Source organism: Crinia signifera, chromosome 9 (assembly GCF_055691185.1).
Source record: "Crinia signifera chromosome 9, ASM5569118v1, whole genome shotgun sequence".
NCBI lineage: Eukaryota > Metazoa > Chordata > Amphibia > Anura > Myobatrachidae > Crinia > Crinia signifera.
The window spans coordinates 130,809,461-130,826,044 of record NC_139225.1 but is presented as its reverse complement, the minus strand read 5'-3'; the positions used below and the strand labels follow the sequence as shown (position 1 = coordinate 130,826,044).

Genomic DNA, 16,584 nt, shown 5'->3' with positions numbered 1-16,584 from the left:
TGTCCATTTTCCAGCTTTTGAGACAAAATGGTTGATTGCAATTTGCCCCAGAAATTTCAAAATTTTCATTCTAACCAGACTGATCGGAAAAGTAATCTTATAGTGTGTATGGGCCTTAAAATGAGTGTCCTGGCCTATAAAACTAGCAAGTAAATCTCTGTGGAAGAGATACAGTAAAATGCCTCATGCTTATGGTTATTTACTTGATGGGAGTAAGCAAAGTCATTATGATGTAATAAACATGTTATAAAAGAGCAGGACTCAAATGACAAGTGTGGCAATGTGGACTACGCCTTGAGTTTAAAGCCCTCAAGTTCTTATCCTTATACTATGTTTGTGCAGTAAAATAAACTATATTTATTTCTGCCAACACAGTATAATTCTGATGCCACCTTTTTATATCTACAATTAAAAAAACATTAGCTTTGCAAAGGCTAAAGTAAAATTTTCCTGTTCCAACTTTGCTTCTGATAGATAACAACCTGCTTCTGTCTATAGCCAAACTCATTTACAGCTAGAAATGAGTGGTTTTCATTTATTCAGATTTTCAAAGTGGCATTTTATTGGTTACTAGCTGGAGTACCAAGGATTTTAAGACAGTTTGTTTTAAAAAAAAAAAAATCTATTTACATATTAAATACACAGTATAACTAACATTAGTTGTTTCTTTAATTTACACATTATGGGGGAAATTTACTAATATGAATTTGTAAAAAATAGGTGTATTCATAGGCAGAAATACACCTATTTTTTACACATTTGTATTTTCGGGATTTACTATCCCAAAAATACAGCAATTCGTATTCTTAAAGATGGCACATTCGTATTTGTATTTACAAATATGAATGTCTACACCATCGATAGAATACGACAGGAATCACCATTCAAAAGAATGGTGGTTCCTGATTTACTAAGCAGCCGTATTGATAATACGGCTGCTAATTGGTGTAAAACAGGCTCAAAAATACAACAGGAAAATACACCTTGATTGTCCTGTCGTTTTTGGCTTTAGCCTGCACGGATCAGTCAGATCTGTGCAGGCTTTAGTGTAAAAAAAATAGATAATTAAATAAAAAAAATTAAAAAACAGCGTGGGGTCCCCCCCACAGCTATAACCAGCACCAGGCTGAAAGAGCCAGGGCAGGTAATAAAAAATCAGGGAACCCGACAAACAGGGGCTCCCCAATTTTTAACAACCAGCCCCAGGCTCCAGGTCCGGGGCTGGTTCCCAAAATATGGGGGATAAAATGACTAGGGGTCCCCCGTATTTTAAGAACAAGCCCCAGGCCAAACCAGCCAGCAGGGTAATGCCACAGCCGGGGGGAGACTTTTTATACAAGTCCCCCCGGCCAAAGCATTAACCCTCTGACCAGTCAGCCTGGACAGAGGCCCTGGGGGAGTGGGGACCCCCCCAATAAAGGGGTCCCCCCCCTCCAGGACTTACCTGACCAGGCTGAAGCCTGGTGCTGTCCCCAGTGGCCCTGTGCGGTGGCCACCGGGCTGATACTGGTGTAAAAAAATAGATGAATAAACTATTGTTTTAAACTGTGGAACTATGAGTCCCAGCAAGCCGCTCCCACAAGCTGGGACTTGGAGAACTACAAGTCCCAGCCTGCGGGGCATTAAAGGGCCCGCTGGGTCTTGTAGTTCCACAGTAAAAAAATAGATCAATAAATACACACTGACACATGAAAAATAAAAGTTTAATACATACCTTACACACACACTGATACCTATCTTGATCCCGTAGGTAGGTCCCAGAGTCTTGATCCGGTGCCTTGTCCTGGTTCCGGATCCATGTCGCCATTCTTCAGTATGTCGATTTCCATGTCGGCGTCCGGTCCGGGGTCCGAAGAAATCCATGGTGGACCTGTGGAAGGAAATCCTACTCACCCAGGTCCTCCATGGAAGCTCTTCAGTCTTCATCCGATGTAGTCAAGGTTTTCTTTCAGGTTCTTCAAGCTGCCGGCGACTCCGGCAAGCTCCCCGCTGCGGACTGTCAGAGGCACAGAGATCCTTCCTCCTCTCCGCCGCTACTCAGAATGAATTCTGGCCAATCAGGAGCCGACTTTCTTGGCTACTGATTGGCCGCTAGGCGGCCAATAGAATTCATTCTGAGTAGAGGGGCAGAGGAGGAAGGATCTCTGCGCCTCTGACAGTCCGCAGTGGGGAGCTTGCCGGAGTCGCCGGCAGCTTGAAGAACCTGAAAGAAAACCTGGACTACATCGGATGAAGACTGAAGAGCTTCCATGAAGGACCTGGTTTTTTTTTTATTTCTTTATTTTTCTATTTTTTTTACACCTTGCAGCCTGCACAGATCTGACTGATCCGTGCAGACTGCCTTTACTAATTCGTATTAGCGGCCGTATATATGGCCAGCTAATACGAATTAGTACGACATCGGAGGGTTACAAAGCAGTCGTATATGACTGCTTTGTAAATCCCCCTCCGGAACACGACTTTGCATACGACTGAAACAGTCATATGCAGTCGTAGGGAAAATACTAATACGAAAAACTAGGTTTTTCGTAATAGTAAATTTCCCCCTATGTGTCTACTGATATACTCTGTGCTGCTGGGGGACCCTGCTACTGACACTATATAACTCTCAGTGTGGGGACACTATATAACTCTCAGTGTGGAGGGGAATGTGCTTCCATGGGGGAGCACATTCCCCTCCACACATCATGTCACTGTCCCTGTCACATGCAGCCCTGTCATCACTGACATATCATGCATGTCCTGATATACTGTAGTTTATGCTGCTGCCCCACCGCTAGGGGTGTGTTACCTCCACAGTATTTGTTCACAGATTGTAATTGATATGTCTACCAAGTTTGTTGTAAATTGCTTGTCATTCCAGAGTTATGCTACATGCTGAAATACCCTGTGCTGCTGCCTCAGCCCTAGGGGTGCTAGGGGTGTGTTACCCCCACATTATTTGTTCACAGATAGGAAGTCTTATGTGTACCAAATTTGGTGTAAATTGCTCCAGTCATTCCAGAGTGATGCTGTCTTCAGAAATACTCAGTGCTGCTGCCTCACCCCTAGTGGTGTTAAGGGTGACACCCCCCACAGTGTTTTTTTTTGCCAGATTGTAAGTCATATGAGTACCAAGTTTGTTGTAAATTGCTCCAGCCATTCCAGAGTTATGCTGTCTGCTGAAATATTCTGTGCTGATGCCTCACCCCTAGGGGTGGTAGGGGTGTGTTAACCTCACAGTATTTGTTCACAGATTGTAATTGATATGTGTACAATATTTGGTGTAAATTGCTCCAGTCATTCCAGAGTTATGCTGTCTTCAGAAATACTCTGTGCTGCTGCCTCACCCCTAGGGTGAGATGGATGCAACCCTGAACTTTCCTCAGTTCAGAAATTATCGACAATGTGTATTAATATGCTCATATGTAAAATTTCACAATCTTGGCTTGTAAACTCTGGATTTGTATAGAAAGACAGAGAGAAGGACAATTTTCTACTTTTATATAATAGATTAGCTCTCGTGTTTTGGATAGCCAATAACATAAATCAGATAAATCCAAACTTTGGCGAGAAGAACCAAGCAAATCAAAACTTGATCCTCTGTATTTTCAGCCCTAAATTCACCTCTCCACACTAAAGCTTGGTACACACTACACAAAAGGCCTGATTCTTGTTCATTTGCAAAAGCAAACTGGGGCAAATGTAGCATGTGCAGAGAGAGTTAGATATGGGTGGGGTTTGTACTTTAAACTGGTATCTACTGTCAAAGTCGAGTTATATACATGCCATTTTAGAATGGTATGGCCGCCATTTTGGTTCGCAGAGTTACGCAAATAAAGTATAAATACCCAAGTTTTATGTAACAAGGAGAACCTTGAGTGCTGCCATGCTAATACACATAAATTCATATCCCACACTTACACGAAATAAAATATAGTTAAATATAGGTTTAGTTCGCAGCACATAGTTTAACCAATAATACACGACCGTTTCTGTACATATTTCATATCTTTTTGTTCCGTGTCTTATGTCTAATAATTACGGATAAAATCCATAATCTATGTACTTTTGCCATGTGAACTGAGGAAGACAAAGGACTAAGCTGTAACCGGTTCTTGTGTTTGATTTACGACCACCTATGACGATGCCAGCAGACAAAGGACACAGAAGTGCATTCCCTCTGCACCAATTCACTTAAAGTGCATTCCCTTGCACCAATTCACAAGAACCTGACTTTTGAACTCTTTGACAAATGGAAACTCTCACTGACCTCTCTTTGTGTGGACACTATAAAGTAGCGATCCCTGGGCTGGATTGCTCTCTTCTTCACTTCTTCTTCCCCCTTCATCCTGCCTGGGCTAAGTTCTATTAGAACCTAGTGAGCTCGACCGGAGTGCACTGCGCTATAGATGAAATGGTAACTGTTTGCATTCCTGTATGTATTTTCTATAGTTATGGCTGATTGTATTTTGTATTTGTTTCTTTTCCCCTTAGTAGTGTAAAACATATTTTGTATTGTTAGACAACTGTACACTGTGTGATACTGTGTTTCTCTTTCTGTAACCCCCTGCTGGCCGCTAGGGACTAAATACATTATTCGGAGACTCTATCTCCTGATTTTCTTGAGTTATACATGAGCCTTGACTTTTATTCGCATTTAGCGACAAAGGTGTAATACGGACATTGTCCTTAAAAGGTGTACTCAGGTTGGGTACTAAGTACTGCGAAATATACTGTCTTATAAGTATCGGTATAGCGTGTATAATACACGGCTATGCTGCGTTTACGCTTTGTTATCGTGGATAGAGCTAATGATTATTGTCTAGATTAGGGGTCCTCAAACTATTTTGCTCTGGGACCCCATCAGACTATAAAAATAATTACGGGACCCCAGCAAATTATTGCAGAAGGTCATCAAATCACAACTGTAGTCAGCAGACAGCACATACATGGCAACATTGTGGAGGCACAAAATGATTAGAGGAGTCTAACATAACAGACCATTCAACAGACTTTTCAGACTCCTTGAATCACTGACTAAGATTAGAAGAGTCATCAGCCTGAAGGTCAGCAACATGGAGTCGTGACCCCATGCTGAGAAGGTCGGGACCCACTTTGGGGTCAGGACCCACAGTTTGAGAACCGCTGGTCTAGATGTACACAACCATTAAAAAGTTTGGGGTCACATAGATATTTCCTTATTTTTTGATAGGAATGCACTGTTTTTTTCAATGTAGATAACAATAAATTAATCAGAAATGCACTCAATACATTGTTAATGTGGTAAATGACCATATAAGCTGCAAATGTCTGGTTTTAAAAATATCTTTATAGGTGTATAGAGACCCTTTTCTGGCACTCCACTGTTCTAATGGTACATTGTGTTTGCTAATTGGGTTAGAAGGTTAATGGATAATTAGAAGACCCTTGAACACCAGAATTATGTTAGCACATATGAAAATGTGTTTGCTCTTTAGAGAAGCTATAAAACTGGCCTTCCTTTGAGCTAGTTCAGTATCTGGAGCATCACATTTGTGGGTTCGATTATACACTCAAAATGGCCAGAAAAAGAGAACTTTCACGTTAAACTCGACAGTCTATTCTTGTTCTTCGATATGAAGGCTATTCCATGCGAGAAAATGCCAATAAATTAAGAAACAGAGGTCCTCAACTTGCAGCTTCCTTATATGGTACCCCAGAATGCCAGTGTCACCATCTACAGTGAAGAGGCTACTCCGGGATGGTGGGTTTCTAGGCAGAGTGGCAAAGAAAAAGCCATATCTGAGACTGGCCAATAAAAGGAAAAGATTAATATGGGCTTGATGTGAATACAATATGACTCTATAACACAAAATAATAACACAGTAATACTATTAGTAATACTACTAAAGTATAAACAGATTTGTACGATTTTGGGCTGGAATTCCCCCAATTTGGCACTATTAAGCTGAAAGCACAAAGTCTACTTATCTCCTTAGTAACAACCAATAACTGCCAAGAGGTAGGATGGACTTTACTGTTTGCGTCTCTCCGTGTGTTAGCACAGGATGAGATTGGTTAGAGATGGACTGGTAAGGTAGACTCTCTATTGCTTAATTAGAAAAGTTGTAAGGCACTAAACAGGAAGCACTGCAATGACACAAGGAGATCACCGGGAATATAGAGGTAAAGATTAGACAAGGTGCCCTGTGCCAGAAAGAGCGTTGGAACCCCAAAATTTTAAATAGGCTGTGCATGCAGCAAGGGACGTGGCCATACAATAGTAACAATTAAAATGAAACCACATAGTAGTAACCTATTCATGTTACACAAAAATTAAGTACTTTTACACTGTAACAGTAGTTTTTTATTCACATTCAGCCAACAGTAGTACCTCTTATTCACATTACACCACACAATATTACCTCTCATTCACGTATATAGCTGCACCATACTGGTCACAGCACTTATCATGAATCTTCAATCCACAAAGGAAGAGAGAACATTCTGACAATGATTACCAACACTTTCAGATTTAAATGAGGCACAGAAATCCCAGAGACACGACTGGAGTTTCTTAAAGTGGGATTGGTCCATTGGTCCATTGGTGAAAGGTGGGTGTTTTAGAGGGGTCCCAAAATACGAGAAAGCATAGGGGCCAGGCCATGGTTTAATACGACTCTGCTACTACTATCACTACTTCTACCACTACTATCATTTCTTGTTTACCCTAAAAAAAAAAAAGCTAAGTGATTTTTAAGGTGTAATCTTTTTTTAAAATTAGCATTTTATGAAATAAAAATGTAAGGACGTGTCGAGTATTTAGCACTTTTGGAGAAGGAAAAAAGGTATGGGGAGTGTACAAGCTGCAATATGTATTGATACAGAAATCCACTATAAAGATAATAATAAACCAAATGGTATAGAGAATGATAACTCAAGTGGAGGTGCTCCCCGGAGAGTAAAAAGTATAAGTTTGGAGAAAAAGAAAGTACTTTCTCTTTGTGGGGGCACTCTAATAATCCCCCACAAAGAGAGAGTACTTTCTCTTTCTCCAAACTTATTTAGCACTTTTAAATGTCATGTGACAAACTATAAAGCACTTTTAAATGTCATGTGACATACTATAAAAGTTTCGTAAAACAAATTTAGAGACAATAGTGAGACATTCTTGTCTATATATACTCAAAATTAAAGTGGAAAAACACTACAGGCTGATCCAACTTTGATGTAATGTCCTTAAAACAAGTCAAAATTACTTTCAGTAGTGTGCCTGTATGACCTCCCTACAAAGCCTGGGCATGCTCCTGATGAGGTGGCAGATGGTCTCCTGATGGATCTCCTCCCAGACCTGGACTAAAGCATCCGCCAACTCCTGGACAGTCTGTGGTGCAAGTGGCGCTGGTGGATGGAGCAAGACATGATGTCCCAGATGTGCTTAATTGGATTTAGGTTTGGGGAACGGGCAGGCCAGTCCATAGCATCAATGCCTTCATCTTGCAGGAACTGCTGACACACTCCAGCCACATGAGGTCTAGCATTGTCATGCATTAGGAGGAACCCAGGGCCAACCGCACCAGCATATGGCCTCACAAGGGGTCTGAGGAACTCGGTACCTAATGGCAGTCAGGCTACCTCTGGAGAGCACATGGCGGGCTGTGCGGCCCCTGAAAGAAATGCCACCCCACACAGGCAGCAGAATGTTCTCCTTGGCGTCTCCAGACTCTGTCACATCTGTCACATGTGCTCAATGTGAACCTGCTTTCATATGTGAAGAGCACAGGGTGCCAGTAGCGAATTTGCCAATCGGTGTTCTCTGGCAAATGCCAAACATCCTGCACAGTGTTGGGCTGTAAGCACAACCCCCACCTGTGGATGTCGGGCCCTCATACCAACCTCATGAAGTCTGTTTCTCACCGTTTGAGAAGACACATGCATATTTGTGGCCTGCTGGAGGTCATTTTGCAGGGCTCTGGCAGGGCTCCTCCTGTTCCTCCTTGCACAAAGGCGGAGGTAGCGGTCCTGCTGCTGGGTTGTTGCCCTCCTACAGCCTCCTCCACCTCTCCTGATGTACTGTCCTGTCTCCTGATAGCGCCTCCATGTTTTGGACACTACGCTGACAGACACAGCAAACCTTGCCACAGCTTGCATTGATGTTCCATCCTGGATGAGCTGCACTACCTGAGCCACTTGTGTGTGTAGTAGACTCGGTCTCATGCTACCACTAGAGTGAAAGCACCGCCAGCTTTCAAAAGTGACCAAAACATCAGCCAAAAAGCATAGGAGCTGAGAAGTGGTATGTGATCACCACCTGCAGAACAACTATTTATTGGGGGTGTCTTGCTAATTGCCTATAATTTCCACCTGTTGTCTATTCCATTTACACAACAGCATGCAAAATTGATTGTCAATCAGTGTTGCTTCCTAAGTGGACAGTTTGATTTCACAGAAGTGTGATTGACTTGGAGTTATATTGTGTTGTTAAATGTTCCCTTTATTTTTTTGAGCAGTTTATATATGTGTGTGTTTAAATATCTTACCATAATCCTTAAAGAAGATATCAATGGCATCCATCTCTCCTCTGTCACTAAACACATCGCTGTGATCAACCAGTGCCTCCTTCACTGCATCATAGCCAGTCAGAACAACACCAAGAGTATTTCCCATGTAGATGGAATACACTGGTCCATACTGCTCACCCAGCTGTGGAGACACATAGTAATTATATTACATTACATATACTGTATAACATTGGAGATATTGTAGATTTCCTTAGACAACATATTATAAATTCACATTGTAGATAAATCATCATCATCATTAATATTTATTTTTGAGGCACCACAGATCCTGCAGCGCGCACAGTCAGAAAGAGACATAGCACGTTGGCATAGAGCAACCCCTCCTATCAAAATGGTCCTCGGAACCCCACACAGTGCCCGTTTTCCAGTTCACCCAGCAGGTGCACAGGTGCATTCATTACTCACTGACACGTTTTAAAAGATCTACAGGTAGATCTAATTATTTAATTCATGATTCTGTGAGACCTGCAAAAAAATGCACTGTGTTGGGCAGGGCCGGATTAAGCCTTCAAGGGGCGGATTTCTGTAGGGCTCGCTAATCTAAGTCTCTGGTGACTTCGATTAGCGGCGCCCTGCTCTGAGAACAGGGCCAGCAGCTGATATCCGGTGATGTTAGGCGCCCACCCACGGAAAGCAGGTGGCTGCCCCCATTTACTTGGGGACGCACAGGGTTTCTCAGGGCGCACCCAGCGTTTTTATGGGTACACCCAGGAAGCGCTGGGCATTCACATGCAAACACCCCAGCACACATCCTGCAAGCCCCCCCCCCCCCCCCAATGAGCATCCTTGAGACTATGCAAGTCCCCAAGGACGCCCGCAGCGAAGATGTACACATGTGCACAAGCGATGATGAGCATGCACAGGCCATCAACATGGGCAAACCAACCAGAATGAGGGCCTATGCACAAGAACTCGCACAGGGGCGTTTTAAGAGAGAAAGGGGCCCGTGTACAGTTTCCTCCATCCAGACCAAATCCTCTCTCCCCGACGGGGCATTGTGGTACTCCAGAGAGGCAAGTATTAAAAAATGAGGTGCGGTCTGTATGGTGTGGACACCCCTGGATAAGTATCATAAATATACCACAGAACTTGCATAACCTCCTTAGTCCCGGATTGTGTGAAAATAAATAAAACAATCTGGGACTAAGGAGGTGATTCAGGTTGGATTGCAAAAGGAAACTCCTTTAATGGGCAAAACCATGTTCACTGCAAGTGGGGCAGATGTAACATGTGCAGAGAGTGTAAATACTGGCTGCTTTAATTTTTACACTGCAATTTCGATTTCAGTTAGAACACACCCCACCCAAATGTAACTCTCTCTGCACATGTTACATCTGCCCCACCTACAGTGCAACATGGTTATGCCCATAAGAGCAGGGTTACCTACCCTCCCGGAATGGCCTGGAAAGTCCCAGAAATTGGGTTCCCCGTGACACCCCCCCCCCCCCCCCCCTTCAGCAGGGGGTCCCTGGGAGCACAGGACGAGATTCCCCTGCTGTGCAATGCCTGATATACCAACATTGCAAGGTGGGTGATTACACCCCACTCCGGATGATCAGACGGTCACCTCGCCCCTTTCCCTCCCCATCAGCGCCCCCCCCCCCTTCCTCAATGAACTGGCTGCCCTCTCCTGGAGGGGGCAGCCAGAAAGTAGGCAACCCCGCATTAGAGATAGATTTTGCTTTTGCGAGCCAACCTGAATTAGGCCCTAAGTTCTGCTCCATGATCCTCCTCCTAACCAGGTTCCTGAGACCTTGGAATATTCCAGCTTTTATGCAGCTTTTATGCTGCCTTCAGGTCACATGTCCGAAAGCGGCATAAATGTGCTGCCAATTTTATAAAACTCATTGGATATAATTATATTTAGAGGAAATACTTTACATAGACAACCACTCTGAGCCCTGCAGACTTCTGTTATATTGCAGTAATGAAGGTATAATTGCCCCGGCTTACCTTCAGCAAAGACTGCTGAAATTCTGTGGTGCTGATCTGCATTAAGTTCCCCAACAGGGGCAGAGGTGTGGGCCCCGGTGGCAGGTTCCTCTGCTTTATATGGTTCCACCATTTTATGAGGTAAATCAGGATAGAGACCCCTGCAACCAAAACAAGGCTCCCTGCAATGTTCAGCTCCATGAGAACACAATTACAGCAATTCTGTGAACTGTGTCCCTCTGTTCACAATAACACAGAGGGGCACAGGTCACAGAATTGCTGTAATTGTGTTGTGATGAAAATAGATTTGGCACAGAACAACATTCCACATAACAGTGTGGGTGGTTATATATCAGATATGTAAATAGTAATGGTTGGCTGATAGTTTATCATAATTAACCCCTTCAAATCTTTCCATTACACAACTACAGCCTGTATGAAGGTGTCCGAATACACTCACAGAAAACGTAAAACTATTTAACTTACATCCAGTTCAACAAATAAAGAAAGGATCCCTTGGTAATTTGTATATACAGTATGCCACAGTTGCCTACCCCTCATGTCACCTAGCCCACATTACACTGTTACATTTTTGGGAACAAAAAGGAATGAGAGATAGATACATTTACATTGAATCATCAGCGCCATTTCTCAGCACTTTAGCAAGTATAGTAACGTTTACTAACTGCTTTGGGGCTCATCTACATTTGGATATAAGTAGTTTTAAAAGATTCCACTCAGATATAGGGGGGGATGTTCTAACATTCGCACCCCAGCTCCGCCCCCTATCACCGCTCATCGCATTCATAATTATTGCATATGCACTAACATATGCGATAAATATGGCAAAGGACAACTCTAAGTAGGCAAGTATGTATAAATGAATACTTTGTAGTTTGTAAGTGAATATCTTCTACAGCTGTCATGGTAAAGCTGCCTAATCTTATACAATTATTTAGCATCTAAAAAATGAAGGTATTACACCACAAAGTGACAGCACAATAGATATTGACAGCACAATAGATATTTTGGTTTAGTTAACGTTTAATTTTATTCCAATTTTTTTCAAATTAGAATTTTTGGTTTATTCACCAAATAATTTGCTAATATATAAAAACTGCTGTACGGATGGAGCCCCTCTCATCCAGCCCGCCAGCTCGCCATGGCGCCATTTCTGGCGGATGACGGGGCAGGGACGTGTGAGCAAGTACCTCGCTGTACCTGTCCATCAGCCAGGTGGGAGGGAGCCGGCATCGGTGCTGGGCTTCCGGGAGAATGGGGTGGATGCACGCCCCCGTCCTGGCATACGGCGCAGGATGGCGTTGGCCAGGAGCCACTCTAACAACAGCGGATCCATCTGTATATTACAAATTAGACCTGCACAATGCCAGCAGGTGAGGGTTTATCATTAGCTGCTGATCGTGCCCTCTGGCATCAGAACCCATGGACAGGACAGTAAAGTATCTTTTCATATGATTACTGTTCTGTAATACTATTGTACTGGTATTTAATACTCAGTGGTGTGATTTAGTTTCTCCAGGTAAAATGAGTGGGAACAAGGTTGAGAATCTCCACCAGTGTGCATCTTGTCAGATGTATTCACCAATGGTTCAAAGGAGAATATGTCTGTACGAGATGTAAGCAGGTGATTGCTGTGGAAGCCTGGGTCAGGCATCTTGAGCAACAAGATCGGTGACCATAGAAAGATGTGGTGAGTGCACACATATATAAAGTGACTCCCAGGTCAGCTGCCCGCCCCGGCACCAACGTCACCCGGCAATTTCTATGGGAACACCCAGTATTTTCATGGGAACGATCATGAAGCGCTGGGCATTCCCATGTGCGCGCCTATCTGCTGCAACCCCACGCCCCCTGCCCGCTATCTTGGTTGCATGCACCTGGAGAACAGTCTGCTCGCCGTGGCTGCATGCACCCAGCGTATGCACATGCGCACAAATGCGGCTGCACATGCGCATACGCCAAACATCAGTGAACGGCCGCAACGAATGGACCAGAATGAGGTCCATAGGGCAGCTTTTTCAATCAGCATGACCTGATTGAAAATGCCGCCCTGTGCATGGCGAAACGCATCTTTTGGAAGGAACTTTATGCCAAAGAACTCTGCCTCCCTCACCCCTGCCAGATCAGCCCAATGCTTGGACTGCAGCGGTAACCACCAGCGGTGTGTACACACATGCTGACAACCAGTTACGGCTGAGGACTGCAAGGCATCTGCAAACCCCTGGTGGAAAGGTCCTCCACTGTGGCTGGAACAAGCATGCCGGGGAGAGAGGTCAGACATGCGGCTGCAGCACTGCAGATAGTGTCCTGTTCTTCACACAGCAGCTGTATCCTTTCTTCACACAGCAGCTGTACCCAGTCAGGCCATGCGTGCCCCTACTATACTCTGGAAACTACAGTCTGCCCTATACATATTGGGGACACTCCGGCAAGGACTGGGCGCCCGCATGCCATTTTTTTTACATTGGATAAATATCATGGGATTTATCACCTGTAAATTCCCAGGGAGCTGTGGGCGCAGGAGAGTAAAAAAAACCTCTCCTGGTCAGCAGCGGGGTCTGGGCTGCGCTGAGCGCTCAGTTGGTGTGGGTGGGGAGGGCAGTCTGGAGTGTCCAGGAAGTGCTGAGCGGACCAGCAGCCAACAGCTGCAGAACTTAAAAAAGAAAAAAATTCAAAAGATATGCTGGCCACTAATTGGTTGCAAGTACACTCTCTCTTAGCCAATCAGCAGCGAGTCAGCATGGAGGTTGGCATACCTCCCAACTTCTGTGATTATGAAATAGGGCCGCGCGAGCGTCCGAAAAGGGGGCGGGGCGTATGCAAATGAGGCCGCGGCTTATGCTAATTAGCCGCAACCTCATTTTCATACGAGAATAGACGCTGTGCGCATGCGCACAGCGTCTATTCTATTAGATTGGGGGGTCATGCCCTAAAGATGGGCATGCCCATGCTGCTGTTGACCTCCAGCAGGAGGGTGGAGGGTTGGGCTCTCTTGCTCCTGACTTCCAGCAGGAGGGGGGTGTCAGGCTCTACTTCCGCTGACCTCCAGCAGAAGGGATGGGGGGGGGGGGATCTTCTGCCCCTGACTTCCAGCAGGAGGGGTGGGTCAGGCTCTGCTGCACGCAATGTCACTGTCCTCCGTCAGGAGGGGAGAGAGGGGGGTCAGGCTCTGCTCTCTGAGCTGCCGCTGACCTCCAGCAGGAGGGGAGAGGCGGTCGGGCTCTGATGTCTGCGCTGCCACAGACCTCAATCAGGAGAGGGTCGGGCTCTGCTGCCTAAGCTGGTGCTGGCTTCCAGTAGGAGGAGAGGGGGGCGGGTTGGGCTCTGCTGCCCACGCTGCTGCTGACCTCCATCAGGAGGGAGGGGGGGTCAGGCTTTGCTGCCCATGCTGCCGCTGACCTCCATCAAGAGGAGGGAAGGTTGGGGGGTCCTGTTCTGCCCACAACCAGATTCTGCTTCCTTCTTCCCTCCCTGCAAAAAAATCTGGTCACCAGGAAGCAGAATCCGGTCACCATGGCACCATGATCCCCAGGATTTGTCGAGCCCTGCTTTAAAGAAGCTGCTATGTGTCTGCTAATCACCTACTTTCAAAATAAGAAAAGTGTGAGAATCATATTTTGAAGGATAACTTTATCCCGGAGGTCGGAATCCCGGCGGTCAAATCCCCGACGCCGGAATTCCGACCGCCGAAATCCCGACCGCCGAAATCCCGAAACTTTCTCACTCCGTGGATGTCCACGCCACCCATAGAGGGAGAATAAATGAACGTGCCGAGCGTAGCGAGGCATTGGGCCTGCTGCATGGTGAGCGCAGCGAGCCCGCAAGGGGTAGCTATCCACGTCCCCCCCTTGTCGGGATTTCGGCGGTCGGGATTCCGGCGTCGGGATTTTGACCGCCGGGATTCCGACCGCCGGGATTCCATACCGAATCCCTTTATGGATGATTCCATTATATGTTTCATGATAATCATGTAGCACATGTAAGCACCTTTTTCTAAAGGGAATGGTATATTAACCACCCAAAGATACCTTTATGAGTCTCTTCTATATAATGTTTATGTAAGCACATGTAAGCATTTATTGCAAAGAGAGTGTTACAAGAGTCATATAAAATATGGACATTCATTTATACCATACTTGCCTACTTTCGAAAACTAGTTTCAGGGGGATTGTAGTTGGTAATAGAATTTTGCAAAGCGCCCCATTGAGGAGGCGTGTCATGCTCCTCCCAAAGGGCGTGTCTAGTTCCATATATGGAGAGATTGTGAAAAGAGATTGTGAACGTGGCACCTAGAAGCGTGGGTGTGTACTGCTACATCTGAAGGGAATATTTTAAAATGACTTATATACAAATGTAGATGATCCCCAAAGCAGTTAGTAAGAGCTACTGTACTTGGTAAAGTGCTGGGAAATGGTGCTGATGATTCAATGTACATGTATCTGTCTCTTATTCCTCTTATTCCCCAAAAATGTAACAGTGTAATGTGGGCTGGGTGACATGAGGGAGATTGCTATAAACTATAGACTAGATGTACAGGAGAAACCCCTGGTGAGCCCCACTGCCTGATTGGTTTTCTGCTAATTGGCAGAGCCTGAGATCAGATAGCCACAGCCCTACCAGAGTGATATCCCACCCTGTGCAAGGCTGCAAAAGAGAAAATATTTCAGGTCGGTGAATAGCTGCAAATCCATTCACAACTAACCAATGAATGTCTGCATGGAGTCTGTTCGTAACCAAGGACTTACTTGGCCGATGCGATAGAACCAGGGTGATCATGGGCGGAGATGGTTTCTGAAAACAACTGGGTACCCCAACGTTTTCCTGACACTCCAGGTAAACGGCCAGGTTACAGCTTAAAGCACTGGCTTCCTGTTGATCAACATGTGTACGGCTAGCGCTGGAAATAGATTTCGTATTTTATTTTTTCGTATTATTTTATTGCAGGAAGGCCTCATGCATGTGCGCTAAGATGTGTATGCGTGCACTGTCAATCATAATTGTCTGGGCTGTGAATTTGCAGCCCATCGATCATGTCCAAATAACCCCCCAAATCATCAACACTCTGGATCTCATGTATAATGGATGGTAGGGCATGAAATTCCGCCTGTCTGCTAAAAAAAAAGGGAGAAAACCCCATGTCCACCTTTTGACTGTCGACCTTCCCCGTGTGGACCTAATCACCCTGTCGACCCATGTCGACTTTTAGTCATGTTGACCTTCATGCATGTTGACCTAGTGGTGAGGACCTAATGCTTGTCAACCTGGTTGTTGTAGACCTAGAGACCATATACCCTTACCCCAAAGTACTTTGTGTTGCTGAATGTGTTTATGGCTGGGTTTTTATTCCCACATCCAGTAAGTTCAGAGCAAATTTAGATGTGAAACTAAAAATAATCACAAGATAACACCTGTGTAAAAATCATCTTTATTACATTCATTTATATGCTAGTAACTTAGTAACATACTGTAGGGACTGTTTCAGACTTGTTCGCTGTTCGCTGCCTGGCCGAATGCCGGACAGGAGACAATCAAAGTAGGCATGTATGTAAAAGATATATTAACCAAATCTCCCTCTTAAGCTGCCCATACACCAGGGCTGGGCAACACCGGCCCTCCAGATGTTAACCCCTTCCCGACATTTGACGTATATATACGTCATGGCCGGGATGTACTTCCCGACACATGACGTATATATACGTCATGACTTTAAACTGTCCCCGCGTCTATAGACGCGGTGACAGTTTAAACATGTCTGCTGTCCCTGACAGCAGACATGTCCCTGCATGCCCAGGGGGGGTGGCGATGCCTCCCCCCCGTCGGAGATCACTGTGATTGGCTGTTCAATGTGAACAGCCAGTCGCAGCGTTTTCCTGTGTTACCGGCGAATCAGACGCTCGGTAACACAGGTGTCAATCACCGCCGGGTGTGAGGGGGCACCCACCTCACCCCACCTGCCCCCAAGGCTGTGATTGGTCCGTCGGACCGACGGACCAATCACAGCCAAGGCGCGTCATTTAAACTAACGGTGACTGCGCTGCAGACGCCATTCCGGTCTGGAATTGCGTGCAGAGCGGTCACCGGCCACTCT

At 45.2% G+C, this 16,584-nt stretch overlaps 1 protein-coding gene across 2 annotated transcripts in view; it reads right to left on the bottom strand.

Annotated features, from left to right (window-relative positions):
* The window catches only part of LOC146036038 (cytochrome P450 2A4-like), a 59,420-nt gene extending 48,724 nt beyond the window's left edge, over positions 1-10,696 (bottom strand). For both annotated transcript variants that reach the window (XM_083159805.1, XM_083159806.1), the window contains exons 1-2: positions 10,497-10,696; positions 8,502-8,664 (exon numbers count right to left, since the gene is read on the bottom strand). In XM_083159805.1, the coding sequence (XP_083015931.1) occupies positions 8,502-8,664; positions 10,497-10,676 (343 nt within the window). In that variant the 5' untranslated portion in view covers positions 10,677-10,696. The remainder of the gene's footprint in view (positions 1-8,501; positions 8,665-10,496) is intronic.
* Positions 10,697-16,584: the final 5,888 nt, after the last annotated feature.